This window comes from Scyliorhinus torazame, chromosome 3, assembly GCF_047496885.1.
Source record: "Scyliorhinus torazame isolate Kashiwa2021f chromosome 3, sScyTor2.1, whole genome shotgun sequence".
Classification (NCBI taxonomy): domain Eukaryota; kingdom Metazoa; phylum Chordata; class Chondrichthyes; order Carcharhiniformes; family Scyliorhinidae; genus Scyliorhinus; species Scyliorhinus torazame.
Genome location: NC_092709.1, coordinates 18,334,955 through 18,351,879, shown reverse-complemented (window position 1 = coordinate 18,351,879; position 16,925 = coordinate 18,334,955). Strand labels below are relative to the sequence as shown.

The 16,925-nt window shown below is 48.7% G+C and overlaps 1 protein-coding gene across 3 annotated transcripts in view; it reads right to left on the bottom strand.

The window, feature by feature from the left end:
* Positions 1–16,925, bottom strand: part of fam13a (family with sequence similarity 13 member A) — a 299,844-nt gene that overhangs the window by 259,123 nt on the left and 23,796 nt on the right. For all 3 annotated transcript variants that reach the window (XM_072495341.1, XM_072495343.1, XM_072495342.1), the window contains exon 3: positions 2,311–2,520. In XM_072495341.1, coding sequence (XP_072351442.1) covers positions 2,311–2,520 — 210 coding nt within the window. The remainder of the gene's footprint in view (positions 1–2,310; positions 2,521–16,925) is intronic.

The window sequence follows — 16,925 nt, the reverse complement described above, 5'->3', positions numbered from 1 at the left end:
CTATAAATATATAAATCAAAAAAGAGTGGCTAAGGTAAATATTGGTCCTTTCGAGGTTGAGAAGGGAGATTTAATAATGGGAGATGAGGAAATGGCTGAGGAACTGAACAGGTCTTTTGGGTCGGTCTTCACAGTGGAAAACACAAATAACATGCCAGTGACTGATGAAAATGAGGCAATGACAGGTGAGGACCTTGAGATGATTGTTATCACTTAGGAGGTAGTGATGGGCAAGCTAATGGGGCTAAAGGTAGACAGGTCTGCTGGCCCTGATGGAATGCATCCCAGAGTGCTAAAAGAGATGGCTAGGGAAATTACAAATGCACTAGTGATAATTTACCAAAATTCACTAGACTCTGGGTTGGTCCCGGTCGATTGGAAATTAGCAAACGTGACACCACGGTTTAAAAAAGGAGTAGGCAGAAAGCGGGTAACTATAGGCCAGTGAGCTTAACTTCGGTAGTAGGGAAGATGCTGGAACCTATCATCAAGTAAGAAATAGCGAGGCATCTGGATGGAAATTGTCCCATTGGGCAGACGCAGCATAGGTTCATAAAGGGCAGGTCGTGCCTAACTAATTTAGTGGAATTTTTTGAGGACATTAACAGTGCGGTAGATAATGGGGAGCCAATTGATGTGGTATATCTGGATTTCCAGAAAGCCTTTGACAAGGTGCCACACAAAAGCTTGCTGCATAAGATAAAGACGCTTGGCATTTTAAAGTAGTAGCATGGATAGAGGATTGGTCAATTAATAGAAAGCAAAGAGTGGGGATTAATGGGTGTTTCTCTGGTTGGCAATCAGTAAGTAGCTAGTGGTGTCCCTCAGGGATCAGTGTTCGATCCACAATTTACATAGATGATTTGGAGTTGGGGACCAAAGGCAATGTGTCCAAGTTTGCAGACGACACTAAGATAAGTGGTAAAGCAAAAAGTGCAGAGGATTCTGGAAGTCTGCAGAGGGATTTAGATTGGTTAAGTGAATGGGCTAGGGTCTGGCAGATTAAATACAATTTTGACAAATGTGAGGCTATCCATTTTGGTAGGAATAACAGCAAAAGGGATTATTATTTAAATTATAAAATATTAAAACATGCTGCTGTGCAGAGAGACCTGGGTGTGCTAGTGCATGAGTCACAAAAAGTTGGTTTTAAGTAGGCGAATGGAATTTTGTCCTTCATTGCTAGAGGGATGGAGTTTAAGGCAAGGGCGGTTATGCTGCAATTGTATACGGTGTTAGTGAGGCCACACCTGGAGTATTGTGTTCAGTTTTGGTCTCCTTACCTGAGAAAGGATGTACTGGCGCTGAAGGGTGTTCAGAGGAGATTCACTAGGTTAATCCCAGAGCTGAAGGGGTTGGATTACGAGGAGAGGTTGAGTAAACTGGGACTGTACTCATTGGAATTTAGAAGGATGAGGGGGGATCTTATAGAAACATATAAAATTATGAAGGGAATGGATAGGATAGATGTGGGCAGGTTGTTTCCACTGGCGGGAGAAAGCAGAACTAGAGGGCATAGCCTCAAAATAAGGGGAAGTAGATTTAGGACTGAGCTTAGGAGGAACTTCTTCACCCAAAGGGTTGTCAATCTATGGAATTCCTTGCCCAGTGAAGCAGTTGAGGCTCCTTCATTAAATGTTTTTAAAATAAAGATAGATAGTTTTTTGAAGAATAAAGGGATTAAGGGTTATGGTGTTCGGGCCGGAAGGTGGAGCTGAGTCCACAAAAGATCAGCCATGATCTCATTGAATGGCGGAGCAGGCTCGAGGGGCCTGATGGCCTACTCCTGCTCCTAGTTCTTATGAGAAAATATCAGCCATGATTGAATGGCGGAGCAGACTTGGTGGGCCGAGTGGCCTAATTCTGCTCCTATGTCTTATGGTCTTATGGAGATCTCATTCTTCTAAACTCCAGAGAATATAGGTCCAGTCTCCTCAATTCCACCTCACAGGACAATCCCGCCATCCCAGGAATCAGTCTGGTGAACAATGTTGCTCCGGGCAGGATTTCGGAGTGGCCGGACTCTAATTTTAAATTGGGCCAGCTCGCTGTGGATTGTCCCACCAGAAGAAACGGTCTCTCCGCACCTACCCTATCGAGTCATTTTACACACTGGGCCCCTCAGCCATCGAGATGACACCGTGGAGTAGTGTTGTTCGGAAGAGTTTATGAGCCCATTCTGATTCACATGGTTTTACAATGGATTTGTGTGTGGTTCCTGCCCCTCACTTGTACTCTTCATCTCCACCCATCATTGTCTACTCCCTCCCTCTCTCCCTCCCCATCAGAATATAAGCAAAGGACACTTACCCTGATTCAGCTGCATAAACTGAGAGTGCAGGCTGGAGATAATCAGAGAATCCGGGAGTTCCCGCAGGAATAGCTTGAGGAGACTGGCCACTGAGCAGACGTCGGCCTCCCAGGCGAGGTCGGGCTTTTCCCCAGCGTCGTACCTTTGCCGGAGTTGCTCCACCACCTTCACATTTCCGTTCACTCGGAACAGCCCTTCTTGCTCCAATCCTGCCAGAGAAAAGCCACCACAGATTTTGAGGTGTAACAGATGAAAGATGTATCCTTTGAAGCACGCCCGTCAACTATTCACTTTCTGGGAAAAAAATTTAAGAGTACCCAATTCTTTTTTTTCCCCCCAATTGAGGGGCAATTTAGCATGGCCAATCCACCAACCTGCAAGTCTTTGAGTTGTGGGAGTGAGACCCACGCAGGCACGGGGAGAATATGCAAACTCCACACGGACAGTGACCTGGGGTTGGGTTCGAACCCGGTCCTCGGCACTGTGAGGCAGCAGTGCTAACTATTGCGCCACCGTGCCGCCCCTGTCAACACTATTCAATAAAATTGAGGAGTTTCTTACATTACAACAGTGAACACAATTCAATTACTTCATTAGCTCAAAAGGTATTGTCTATTTCATGTCTCCGAGGTATGCAGGGATAAATCTAGTTTCTGTGTGAGTAACCGGTTTTATTCTCAACGCTTTAAAACGTTTACTCAATGCGCGATCTACCAGCCAAGTTACACCCGAAAAGCAGCACAGCGCGGTCGGTAGATGCTGGGAGTTCCCTCTTCCGGGATCTACCCGTCTTGCGAGGTCTGACACAATCTCACGAGGCGTCGTGATGCGAATCCCGCCCATTGTGCGTGGATCACTCTTTATGGATTGCACGATAGTACAGTGGTTAGCACTGTTGCTTCACAGTGCCAGGGTCCCCAATTCGATTTCCGGCTTTGGTCACTGTCTGTGCGGAGTCTGCACATTCTCCCCGTGTCTGCGTGGGCTTCCTCTGGGGGCTCCAGTTTCCGCCCACAAGTCCCGAAAGACGTGCTGTCCGGTGAATTGGACTTTCTCAATTCTCTCTCTGTGGACCCGAACAGGCGCCGGAATGTGGCGCCCAGGGAGTTACACAGTAGCTTCGTTGCAGCGTAATGTACGCCTACTTGTGACAATAATAAAGATTACCATTATTATTCAGCAAATCTGCATATCAGAGTGAGGCTGCAGATGGTGAATTTTGAATTCAATAAAAGTTTGGAATTAAAAAGTCTAATGATGACCGTGAAACTATTGTCATAAAAAAACACCATCACTAATGTTCCAAAATGGTCCAGCAAGTCACTCAGCTCAAGGGCAATTAGAGATGGGCAACAAATGCTGCCCCCCCCCCCCCCCCCCCCCCCCCCCCATTGTATGAATGAATTTTTAAAAAACATCAAAACCAAACACATTTATAAAACAATGATTCAGCTGACCCATACCGTGCAGGACACCATTCAGGCCACTGTGCCTACACTGACCCCTTGAGAGATTCATCTGATCAGTCCCACTCCTCTTGCACAGTGGTTAGCACAGCTGCCTCACAGCACCTGGGACACGGGTTCGATTCCGGCCTGTGCGGAGTTTGCACATTTAAGTAAGCGGGCCTAGGTAGGGTGTTATTTCGGAAGGTCAGTGCAGACTCCATGGGTTGAATGGCCTCCTTCTGCAACCTAGTGATTCTATGGTTCCCTTTCCCCATTGCCCCACAAATCGTTTTCCAGTCGAAAGTTACCATTAAATCTGCTTCTACCGGCCTTTCAGGCAAAGCATTCCAGATCACTCCCCAGAGTAGAAATAATTATCCTTACCTCCCTTCTGTTTTCTTTAGCTAATTATCTTCAATCTGTATCCCCTGGTTACTCTCCGCCTGACTGTGGGAACACTTTCCCCTCAAGACTCCTCATAATTGTGAACTCAAAGCCCTCATCGTTTTGAAAGTGCGGAAAATAGGCCCAACATTATTTTCCATCAGATATCTGTGTCTTGATGCCAATCTAGGACTTGAATTCATTAATTCATCACTGTTTCTAGGCCCTGCTCTTTCCTGCCCCCTCAGGCGAGAGATGGGCTAGGGCATCACAGTGGCGCAGTGGGTCAGCCCTGCTGCCTCACGGCGCCGAGGTCCCAGGTTCGATCCCGGCCCTGGGTCACTGTCCGTGTGGAGTTTGCACATTCTCCCCGTGTTTGCGTGGGTTTCACCCCCACAACCCAAAAATGAGCAGGGTAGGTGGATTGGCCATGGTAAATTGTCCCTTAATTGGAAAAAAATAATTGGGTACGCTAAATTTTTTTTTTTTTTTAATTTTAAAAGGGGGAGAGACGGGCTGAGACAGAGGATTAAACGGAGGTAAAAGTGGGCAGCCTTGGTGACGGGGAGGATATGGGGTCGGAAGCTTGATCTGAATCGAACAGCACATCGAGGTTGTGAACTGCCTTGTGCAGCCCAAGACGGTGGCCGTGGATGGACGGTGTGACCAGCGGCCGAGGCGATGGCTTCGGCCTTCCCTGGATTTAACTGGAGCAAAACGAGGCTCATCCAAGACTGGATGCTGGACAAGTGGTCTGCAAACACAGAGGTAGTGCCGGGACTGACAACACGAGAGATTCTCCAGCCTGATTCAAAACATTCCTCACGTGAAGGCATTATTTAGCTTGTTTTCTCTTCTATTGAAACCAACCGAAGCAAAGGGAGCGCACACTAAACTTAACTTACCTCAGGCTAGGTGAATTCCTCCTGTCACCTTATGGCCCAGGCAGCTATCAACAAGAAAGCTGAAACGTTTAACAGCTGACAATCTGCTCAAGGAGAATAGCTAACTCATAAATAATGCACACACACACCCCCACGGGGCTCCAAATCCCTTTGTGAACTATTTCGAATGAAGTGGTCAATGTGTTCAAATGCAGTTGCTCAATTATTAGTTTATTGACATTTACTAACCCATTGTTAAAACAAACTGGTAAACAGCATTGTAAAAATAACAATTAGAAACTATTTCTTAAAGTTAACGCGCGGAGTTCACCTAGATGGTGAGATGCAAGTCTGAATACCAGAATAATGACTATTTCCTCTTCGGTTTCCAGGCAAAGTCTCCAGGTGTGACTGGGTTAAAGGAAGGGGACGATTTACACCAGGTTGAACACAGATATAATTCAGTCTCAATTTTAAAAATCCTGCACTCTTATCTTTAATTTTTATATTTACCATTATAAATTCCCATGTCAACATTCTGAATGGAGGGCAGCATGGTGACGCAGTGGTTAGCATTACTGCCTCATGGCGCCGAGGTCCCAGGTTCGATCCCGGCTCTGGGTCACTGTCCGTGTGGAGTTTGCACATTCTCCCTGTGTTTGCGTGGGTTTCACCCCCACAACCCAAAGATGTGCAGAGTAGGTGAATTGGCCACGCTAAATTGCCCCTTAATTGGGAAACAAAATGAATTGGGTACTCTAAATTTATATTTAAAAACATTCTGAATGGAAAATGCTTAGGTAAACTTGTCGCACTTTCACTACTAATAATCTTTATTAGCGTCACCAGTAGGCTTACATTAATACTGCAATGAAGTTACTGTGAAAATCCCCTCGTCGCCACATTCCGGTGCCTGTTCGGGTACACTGAGGGAGAATTCAGAATGCTCAGTTCACCTAACAAGCACGTCTTTCGGGACTTGTGGGAGGAAACCCATGCAGACACGGGGAGAACGTGCAGACTCCGCACAGACAGTGACCCAAGCCAGGAATCGAACCCGGGTACCCGACGCTGTGAAGTAACAGTGCTAACCACTGTGCCACCTACTGTAATACCGTGGGTGGCAGGGTGGTGAAGCGGCAGCTTATTGTGCAAAGCAGGGTTTGATCATTTATTTGTCCTCCTGGGTTGCTGAGATACCAATTTAGCTTTCCCTGGATAGCTGTCAGGATCTTCATGGGGTCCAAAGGGGTTTTTTTGCTAGTTGTCTGCTGTCAGATGAAGCCTCGGAAGGCTGCATTTCAAGGTTAGCCCCTTGTATATCGACTGAGACATTCGCCTTCAACATAGGAACAGGCCTTAAATGAGTACACACCCCAATACCTCCAACACTACCCCAACACCAAAATGGTGCAAACCAACCCCACTACCTCACTGTAGATCTACCTACTTTCTACCCCAGGGCAGGACCCACGCAGCAAAGAGCATGGATCCTTGTAACATCCTGGAGTGGAGGGGGTGGTGGGATGTAGGTGTGCCTCCTCCTATCACTGTGTGGTGAGCGACCCTCCTCGCAAGTTGAGGGGGAAGATCTGCGGATGGTGATAAATAACTGTTGACTTCCTGACATCCCAATCTGGCCCCTTTATCTCGAACAGAATCTGTTCTGGCCATCGAAGAAAACCAACCATTGCTGCCAACCTCAAAACAAGTCCAAGGTGTGAGTTCAATTAGGTCACATTAGGTTCTTTAGCAGTGCATCTATCCAGTGTTGTTATTGTGGTTCCCAGTGTGCCATCTTCCGACAGAGCACATATAGAGGAATGGGTACAAAGTCTCCTCTGAGTTGCACTGCAGCATCCTCTACTGGAGGACCAGAGGGCCTGACACGTGGAGAGCAGAGAACGAGTGAGTGAGAGAGAGAGATAGGGTGATGTTGAATCAACCGCACAGTTAGCTGAGCCTCGGGATTTACAGGTGCTAAAGAAACAAAAAGGAGATAGAATATCTTCACCTTTCACCCTGTGTGGCCATTTAAACATTTACTCCACTATCCCCTTCACAAATAAGGATAACTGAGTGCGTCTGTGTATCTGTGAGTGTATGTGCATGTAATAATCTTTATTATTGTCACAGATAGGCTTACATTAACACTGCAATGAAGTTACTATGCAAATCCCCTAGTCGCCAAACTCCGGCGCCTGTTGGGGTACACCAAGGGAGAATCCAGAATGTCCAATTCACCCAACAAGCACGTCTTTTCAGGACTTGTGGGAGGAAACCGGAGCACCCGGAGGAAACCCACGCAGACACGGGGAGAACGTGCAGACTCCGCACAGACAGTGACCCAAGCCGGGAATCGAACCCAGGTCCTTGGTGCTGTGAACTGTGTGTGTATGTTTGTATGTGTGTGTGTACATGTGTGGGGAGAGTTGGGGAAGTAATGGTTGGGGCCACTGCAAGAAAACGACAGAAAGAAATCTCTAATTACAGACAATTAGAAAGAGAAATGGGAGTTGCTGTGGAAGGCAGAAATCCTCTGCCCTCATTTTACTATGCTGCTGTAAGTGAATGGAGTTTTGTTTGGACCACTAAATTCTCGCTTGCAGTGGGTCCCACAACAGACGACGCCAGAAAATCCTGCTTGTCATAACCCCAGTGGAGGTCACAGGATAGGAACCATCAGATTTCCCCTGCCCTCTCGGGAATACGGACTTCCCCTTAACGGGAGTAGCCCCTCCAGTATAAAAACCCGACCTGGGTATAGATCAGGGAAGGAGACTCTCTGGGGAGAGGTGGTCTTTGACTGTAACTAGTAATAAACCTCTTTGTGATTTTCTAAACTACTGTTTACGTATGGCTGCTCACCTCAGATCTAACTCCGCCTGTAGTTAAAACGTCTGCCAATATCCTTGGTTATTTTAAATGCTTCATGAATGTTTTAGTTACAGGGACAGGATAGAACCTGCATTTAGAAAGGTATGTTTCAAAGACACAGCATCTCGCAACAAAGTACTTTGTCACTGTTGTAATATGGGAAACGCAAAGGCCGAACTATGAAAAGCAAGGCCTGGCAAACAGCAATGAGATCAATAAGCAATTAAAATGCTTTTGAGGGATTTATGTTGCCAGGGAAACACCCCTGTACTTCATTAAAATATTGCCATGGGATCTTGGCGACTGACATTCTCACCAGTAGAAACGATTTATTCTTATTAACTCTATCAAAACCCGTCACAAGTTTAATCACTTCTTTAAAGGAAATGAAAATGAATGAATGAAATGAAAATCGCTAGTCACTTTCTCTCTCTAAAGAGGACAATCACAGATTCTTTAGTCTCTCTGCGTAGCTTATGCCCCACATCCCTGGTATCATTCTGGTATATCTCCTCTGCACCTTTAGTATATTACGCACATATATATACACAAAATGTATGTATATATTAAAACAGTGTGTGGTTACAATATTCTGATATCATTGTACCAGCAGGTGCCTCTGTCAGAGTAATGCTATGTGACCCGGTAAATAGTGCCCCACCTAATGTTAAATAACAATTCGTCATGTCAGATTGTTGCGAGTTCAAGGCCAACACAAGGACTTTTTTTCCAGATTTAGAATACCCAATTATTTTTTGTCCCAATTAAGGGGAAATTTAGTGTAGCCAATCCACCCAACCTGCACATCTTTGTGTTGCGGGGGTGAAATCCACGCAGGCACGGGGAGAATGTGCAAACACCACACGAACAGTGACCCGGGGCCAGGGTCGAACCCGGGTCCTCAGCGCCGTGAGGCAGAAGTGCTACCCACTGCGCCGCCCTCCAACACCAGGACTTAAGCACAACAATGCTGGTACTCCAGGGCAGTACAAAGAACAATACAGCACAGGAAGAGGCAATTCGGCCCTCCAAGCCTGCGCCAATCATGATACCTGCCCAAACTAAACCGTCTGCACTTATGGAGTCCATATCCTTCGATTCCCACCCTATTCATAAATTTGTCAAGATTCCCCTTAAATGCCGCTATCGTACCTGCTCTCACCATCTCCCCTGGCAGCACGGTCCATATATTTACCACCCTCTGTGAAAAAACTTGCCTCGCACATCTGTTCTAAACTTTTCCCCACGCACTTTAAACCGATGTCCCCTAGTACTTGACTCTCCTACCCTAGGAAAGAGCATCTGACGATCCAGTACTGACTATCGAGGGAGTATCACACTGCTGGAAGTGCCATCTGTCGGATGAAGCATTGCACAGAGGGTTAAAGGTGCAATTCCACCAGTTTGAGGAAGAACTGGATGGTTATTTCCAGTGCCCGGGTCAGTATTTACATCTCATCGCCATCACAATGTCGCATTGCTCTTTTTGGTACACACATTGGCTGCCCGCCGGGCTTCCTCAACTTCGACCGTGCCGCACTTCCAAAAGTACTTCCATGAGAGTGTGAAGCTCTTGGAGATGTCCAATGGTTGTGAAAGGTGCTGTGGGAAATGGAAGTCCCACAGCAGTCCCTTCAACCCGATTCTGTAAAATTCTTGCAGTTTGGAAAGTTGGCAGAGTTTGCACATTCAGTGTGGCCAATCCGCCTAACCTGCACATCCTTTTGGGTTGCGGGGTGAGATCCACGCCGACAGGTTAGGCGGATTGGCCACACTGAATTGCCCGGTAATTGGAAAAAAAAGAATTGGGTACTCTAAATTTTTAATTTTTTTTTAACGTTTGTAAAGTTGGCCATCGAATGGCAGAGAACGTCAGGCATATTGGGCTGAATTTTAGCGCGGGTTTTTCAAGATCCTGACTGTAGGGCACAAAACGAATCTGAACCCGCACCTGCCGTCAGTGGGATCTGCTCTCCAATTTTATCGCAGGTGACCGGACTGGCCGACTCTGGGCTCACCATCCAATCGGAAGGTCAGCGGTCTCAGTAGCCCCATTGGGTGCGGCCGGCAGGAGATTCCCGAGCTCCTCCAGGTAAGTAAACTAACTGTAACAACATTTAGGGATCCGGGTTTTGGAAGGGTAAGCCCAAAGGGGGAGGCAGGGATGGGAGGTGGGATAGTTGGGGTTGCAGAAGCTGCCTTCCTTGCGACCCCCTCTTTAGACCAGGAGGCCAGTACCGTGAAACGGGTCGCCACTGCATGTAGCAACGGCAAAGGCGTCCCTCGCAATGGCAAAATGCCAGCAGCCCCGTTTAGTGATCCCTAATTGTGACTTTAAATAGTTCAAATCGCCTGCCCGACTCCGGTTAGCTAATGCACACCCTGGCGTCCCCTTCTCCCTGGCTCTGGGAAACGTGACCAGCAATGGGACAGCATTGAGGAGGCATCCCATTGCTGCTCCCTGCTATTCCCTGCCTCCCCCTTTCACCTCTCTTCCCACGACCCCAGGAGCAGCACGGTAGCACAGTGGTTAGCACTGTTGCTTCACAGCTCCATGGTCCCAGGTTCGATTCCCGGCTTGGGTCACTGTCTGTGCGGAGTCTGCACGTTCTCATCGTGTCTGCGTGGGTTTTCCTCCGGGTGCTCCAGTTTCCTCCCACAGTCCAAAGATGTGCGGGTTAGGTGGATTGGCCGTGGCAAATTGTCCTTAAGTGTCCAAAAAGGTTAGGTGGGGTTACTGGACTACAGGGATAAGTTGGGTGCTCTTTCCAAGGGCTGGTGCAGACTTGCTGGGTCGAGTGGCCTCCTTCTGCACTGTAAATTCTATGCTTCTATGAAGTTGAACTCATTAGAGCGGATGAGTAAAGGCAAATTCCTCATCCCCAATGACTTTACCAGAAAATTTCAATAGGAAATCTATGCATGCTCCAGGTAAGTCTGTTGCTGACCAGTCCTCTCATGATCCCTCAGTGCTCTTAATTAATGATTGTTCACAATGCAGGGGACTGTCCAAATAATGGACCTCTGTCAACTGGACACTACTTCATGAAACTAAAGCAAAAAAGTCACAGAAACATTCACATTTCTGTCAATCGCGATTCTGCGAGATGTGAATTGAGAGACCAAGGTCGTTCCTGTAACTCAGCAAAGCAAAATCTGTATCATGATGTATGACCCCTTTCCCCATGTTCGGTGACCTACGCTGGCTCCCAGTGCAGCATCACCTCCATTTTAAATCTCTCATCCTGGTGTCCAAAAGCCCTCCCAATCTCGGTCAGCTCCTCCGGCCCTTCAAGTCTCTGAGAAGACTGGGTTCCTCCACCTCTGGCACCTCGCGCGTGCCTCTCCTCCTCTGAAGCCTGTCGGAGAAGGCCCACGTCAAGTGGCCAGGCTGCCCAATAAAAACTGGTAGCCTGGTGGCCCGCCGGGACAGGATAGGTGCCCCTTGCTTGGGCATCCCGTACCCGTACCCCCCCCCCCCCCATGTGTAATTCAGACCTGTGAGTGATTTCAATGGCTGAAATGCTTTACTCTTCAGATGCTACCTTTAAGCTATGGCTCGAGGGGAACATTGGGGTAATGCGAAATATGTAACATGTGACACCACACAGCAGATTCCTAGGTGTGAATTTACAGAAACATGAGGACTGGGACGTAGTCTAACAGATGGATTACTCCACAAACAACAAAGAGTCGGATGGGTTATCAGGTCAGGACATGATGCAGGAAGAGAGCAGTAAGAACTCAAATGACAGCAAATTAAGGACAAAGCTCAAGTAATTTACAACCTAAATCCCGAGATTAGATTACAGCACTCAAATCTCTTAAATGGTGAGCTTTATTGTGACAGGGGTGCTGGGAGGATACTACGTTTTTGATGCGATTGATACCTGGATCCACTTCAAGAAAACTACCTGTTTTTGAACCATGCCTGTTAATTATTTTTGAAGCTAATTGAAATCTTTCCACTCCCCCCCCCCGCACAATCTATCTCCAGTCCTCAACAATAAATAAGTGGAAATGTATTGCCTATTTACAGAAGAGGTCTGTCCCTCCCATATTCATTACCTTTCTGGGAAGGTTCAAATCTGTTTGCTGTGCCCCTGATGTCTATGCACTCCTCCTCAAACCCGAGGCAGCTCAGAACCACCTAAATGTCCAACTTCATTCAGGTCATCTGCAGGGCATTGGATCCACAACCGAAACTCTAAATCTGCAGATGTTTCAAACCTGCCCTGTTGGTCCCACACTTACTCCCGGTACCTCGGAAACGGTCTTTGCACCGCCTGCACTGTAATGGGCGTGGAATGGGTATGCCGAAAGGCCTCCTTCCGTGCTGCAAATGTCTGAATCTACAAAAACGGGCTGAACTCGAGGCTTGGCTGCCCCTGAGGTAAGGGGGCTGCTACCTCCCCAGAACAAGATAAATCTACTTCATTTTTCAATCAGTTCGTTGGCTGATCAGCACGATATGAAGATCTGGTGCGTCAAGCATCCAAACTTTCCCCTCCACCCTCCCAGCAGTACAGAGGCAGCAGACTTGCACTTAGCACCCCCATCTGAGGCAGTGTGGTCCGGTTTGTGAATGGGACAGATTGGTGGGAATAGGGTCTATGTTCCATTGTCTTGTGGTTCTCCCATGCTGAACATCACCGCACCCATCGGTTATGGAGTCATTTGAGTCTAAGGGTGGATACGTGATACGGACGCAAGCTGTTGTTCAGTTTCTGTGGAGTCATGGGTTTGAATTCCAATGCTGTCACCATGTTGTACGATGTGCGTTGTTCAGTATATCGCACAAATAGGGTTCGTGTATTGTTTAACAGTAAGTGTTTATGACTACTCATAGTAACTACTCATAGTAACTATTACTACTCATAACGATGCACATATATATAACAAAAGCTCTAAGTTAGGAGCTGTCTCCATGCTTGCCTCTGCACACACATCTGTCCAGTACGAGACTGCCTCTCGGGATGGGGGTCTCTTTTGCTCCGCGCTGGCCTCTATAGCCCTACGCCATGTTGCGTCGGGGCCGGCATGGAGAAGGGAGCCACTGCGCATGCGCGCAATGGTGCTGGGCCCACTGTGCATGCGCAGACCCGCGGCGCCCATCTGACGCCGGGGATCGGCAGCTGGAGCGGCGTGGGTCACTCCAGTGCCGCACTTAGCCTCAGGATCAGAGAATCCCGCACTAGAAGTCTAATAATGACCACAAATTATTGCCTAGTTCACTAATGTCCTTCAAGAAAGGAACTCTGCCGTCCTTACCTAGTGTGGCCCACATGTGACTCCAGACCCACACAGCAATGTGGTTGACACTCAACTGCGCCCCCCCCCCCCCCCCACCCCACTAAAATGGTCTAGCAAGCCGCCCTGTTCAAGGGCAATTCGGTATGGGCAACAAATGCTGGTTGCGATGCCCACATCCCAAGAACGAATTTAAAAAAATAAAAGGTACGGGCCCCATCACACCAAACCCACTTATCACAGGCACCACCTAAATCGCGGATATGGTAGTAACCATTTGCCGTCACCTTGAATGCCAAGTACAAAGGTGGCGTTTATAACATACGACGCGCATCGACTAATTTGCGCACTTCTGTAACAACTTGCCCCCCTTTTACCTATTTATTTTCAGCCAAAGTTGAATTTTTGAGTGGTTCCAATAAGCTAATGGTCCCTCGATTATCACAGTGAAGAGGTTCTGTGTGCAGATGCTAACATTAGGAGTGGCCACGTGGAGATTTCCTGTGCTTTTTTCCCCAAAAGAAAACATTGGTTGCTTTGCTTTAGCCACCGACCACATACATAGAATTCACAGTGCAGAAGGCCATTCGGCCCATCGAGTCCGCACTGGCCCCCGGAAAGAGCACCCAAGACCACGCCTCCACGCTATTCCCGCAACCCAGCAACCCCACTCAACCCTTTTGGACACTAAGGGGCAATTTATCACGGCCAATCTGCCTAATCTGCACATCTTTGGACTGTGGGAGGAAACCGGAGCACCCGGAGGAAACCCACGCAGACACGGGGAGAACGTGCAGACTCCGCACAGACAGTGACCCAAGCCGAGAATCGAACCTGGGACCCTGGAGCTGTGAAGTAACGGTGCTAACCACTGTGCTGCCCAGTGGGTAAATCAGGGGAAAAACAATTCACCCACTCTTGGGGAGGGGGTGGGTGGGGGATAAATCTCTCTACCACCTCAGGTGAGTAGCCATAACCTATAAAGGACCGTAGGCATCTCCATCTATTAGAGAGAGACAATTGGCTACATAAATCTTGAGGGGCATCATTCTACAAGGAGGCCTCCATGAGCTACTGCAGCCAACCTGGGGATCGAACCCTCAGCACTGGCATTATTCCGCAGCGCCAGCCAACCATTTAGTCGACTGAGTTAACCGTTTCAAGCTATTCATCTGATTTTGGCAGGTTCTTTTGACATTTCTTTCAGCGACTTGCTGGAGCCTGGCCATTCCAAACATCACATCCTAATCTTATTAAGCAGTTGTGACAGGAGTGGCAAAGCTCTGAGGAAGGGGGATTGTTATTGTGTCCAGCTTTCCAATTTCACACCAAACTCCAAATGACCCCACAGAATCTTGCCAGGCACTTAGCAACAGCAGAAAGTTACTTTCCAGACACACCTTCTCTCCTCTCCTCTCCGGGGCCAACTGTCCCCTCTCCCGATTAATGACGCAGGGTGTTGTGAACACTGGGCGAGATTCTCCACTCCCGCGCCGGTTGGGAGAATTGCCTGGGCCGCCAAAATTTCCCGGGACGCCGGTCCGATGCCCTCCCACGATTCTCCCAAGAGGCGGGGACGGCCCGGTCGAGTTCCGCGGGCTGCAGGCCGGAGAATCGCCGGAGACACCCAAAATGGCGATTCTCCGGCACCCCCGCTATTCTCAGGCCCGGATGGGCAGAGCGGCCAGGCCAAAACGGCGGTTCCCCCCCCCCCCGGCGCCGTCCACACCTGCTCGCTGCCGTCGGGAACAGCGCGCAAATTCTGGGGGGGGCGGCTGCGGGGGCGGGGGGGATCCTGCACCGGACGGTACCTCAAATGTGGCATGGCCCGCGATCGGTGCCCGATTGTCGGGCAGTCCTCTCTGAAGGAGGACCTCTTTCCTTCCGCAGCCCCGCAAGATCCGACCGCCATCTTCTTGCGGGGCGGACTCAGAGAGGACGGCAACCACGCATGCGCGGGTTGGCGCCAGTAATGCAGCGCCGGCCACGTCATCTATGCGGCGCCGCCTTTACGCGGCGACAAGGCCTGGCGCGTGTAGATGATGCGGCCCCGATCCTAGCCCATTGTCGGGGCCTGAATCGTTCGGGATCGGGGCCGTTTCGCGGCGTCGTGAACCTCGACGGCGATCACGACGGCGTGGGCATTTTGGCGCGGGAGTGGAGAATCCCGCCCACTGTGTGGGACTCAAAACAGAAAAGGCTTGGGTTTGATCTGAAATATAATTCCTGACCCAGCCAGGACGAGAGGAAATAATCTTACAATTAGAGCCAGGTCATTCGGGGATAGTGTCGGGAAGCATTTCCTCGCTCAAAGGGCAATAGGAGCCCGCACATTCTCCCACAAAAAGATAATTGGATAATTTTTTTTAAAATTAAGAATTATAAAATTAAGAATTATAATCTCATAGTGCCTTTCACTGCTAGCAGACATCTCAAAGCTCTTTACAGCCAATGGGGAGGGAGGCAGTGGATTGGTTATATTGTCGCTGGACCCAGAGACCCAGGATAATGTCCTGGGGGACCCGGGTTCAAATCCCATCACGGCAGGTGGCAGAATTTAAACTCGATACTCAATCTGGAATTAAAAGGCTAGTTGTTGTAAATTCCCATTTGGTTCCCAAAATTCCCTTTCGGGAAGGAAATCATCCTTACCTGGTCTGGCCTACACGTGACTCCAGACCCACAGCAGTGTGGTTTACTCTTAAATGGCCAAGCAAACCACTCAGTATTCAACCACTACAAAAACACAGCAAAGGAATGAAACCAGACAAACCACCTGGCATTGACCCAGGCACCGGAAATGACAATGGCAAACACAGCGCCGTCGACCCTGCAAAGTCCTCCTTACTAAAATTTGAGAGAGCTGTCCCACAGACTAGTCAAGCGACAGCCTGACATAGTCATACTCACAGAATCATGCTGTACAGACAATATCCCAGCCACCACTATCACCATTCCTGGGTATGTCCTATCTCACCGGCAGGACAGACCAGCAGAGGTGGTGGCTCAGTGGTATACAGTCAGGACGGAATTGCCCTGGGAGTCCTCAACATTGACACTGGACCCCATGACGTCTCATGGCTTCAGGTTAAACCTCCTGCTGATTATCATGAACCAGCCACCGAATCAGTACTTCCCCATGTTGAACACCACTTGGAGGAAGCACTGAAGATGGAAAGGGCACAGAATATGCTCTGGGTGGGGGACGTCAATGTCCAGCACCAAGTGTGGCTTGGTAATTCCACGGCAGACCGAGCTGGTTGGGTCCTAAACCAGAACTGCAGCAGGTGGTGAGGGAACCAACAAGAGGGAAAAATACTTGACCTCATCCTCACCAATGTCATGCAGATGCACCTGCCCAAGACAGTGTAGGTAGAAGTGACCACCGCATAGTCCTTGTGGAGGCAAAGCCCAAACACTGAGGATACCCTTCATCGTGTTGTGTGGCACTACCACCATTCCAAATGGCATAGACTATGAACAGATCTAGCAACTAAAGACTGGGCATCCATGAGGTGCTGTGGACCACTAGCAGCAGCAGAACTGTATTCAACCACAATCTGCAACCTCATGGCTCGGCATATACCCCCCTCTATCATTACCACCAAGCCAGGGGGGTCACCCCTGGTTCAACAAACCTATCAGGTCTAAGCTGTGCAGTCCTGCACATCCAGCTGTGAATGGTGGTGGAGAATTAAACAACTCACTGGGGAGGAGGCTCCACAAATATCCTCATTCTCAATGATGGAGGAGTCGAGCACATCAGTGCAA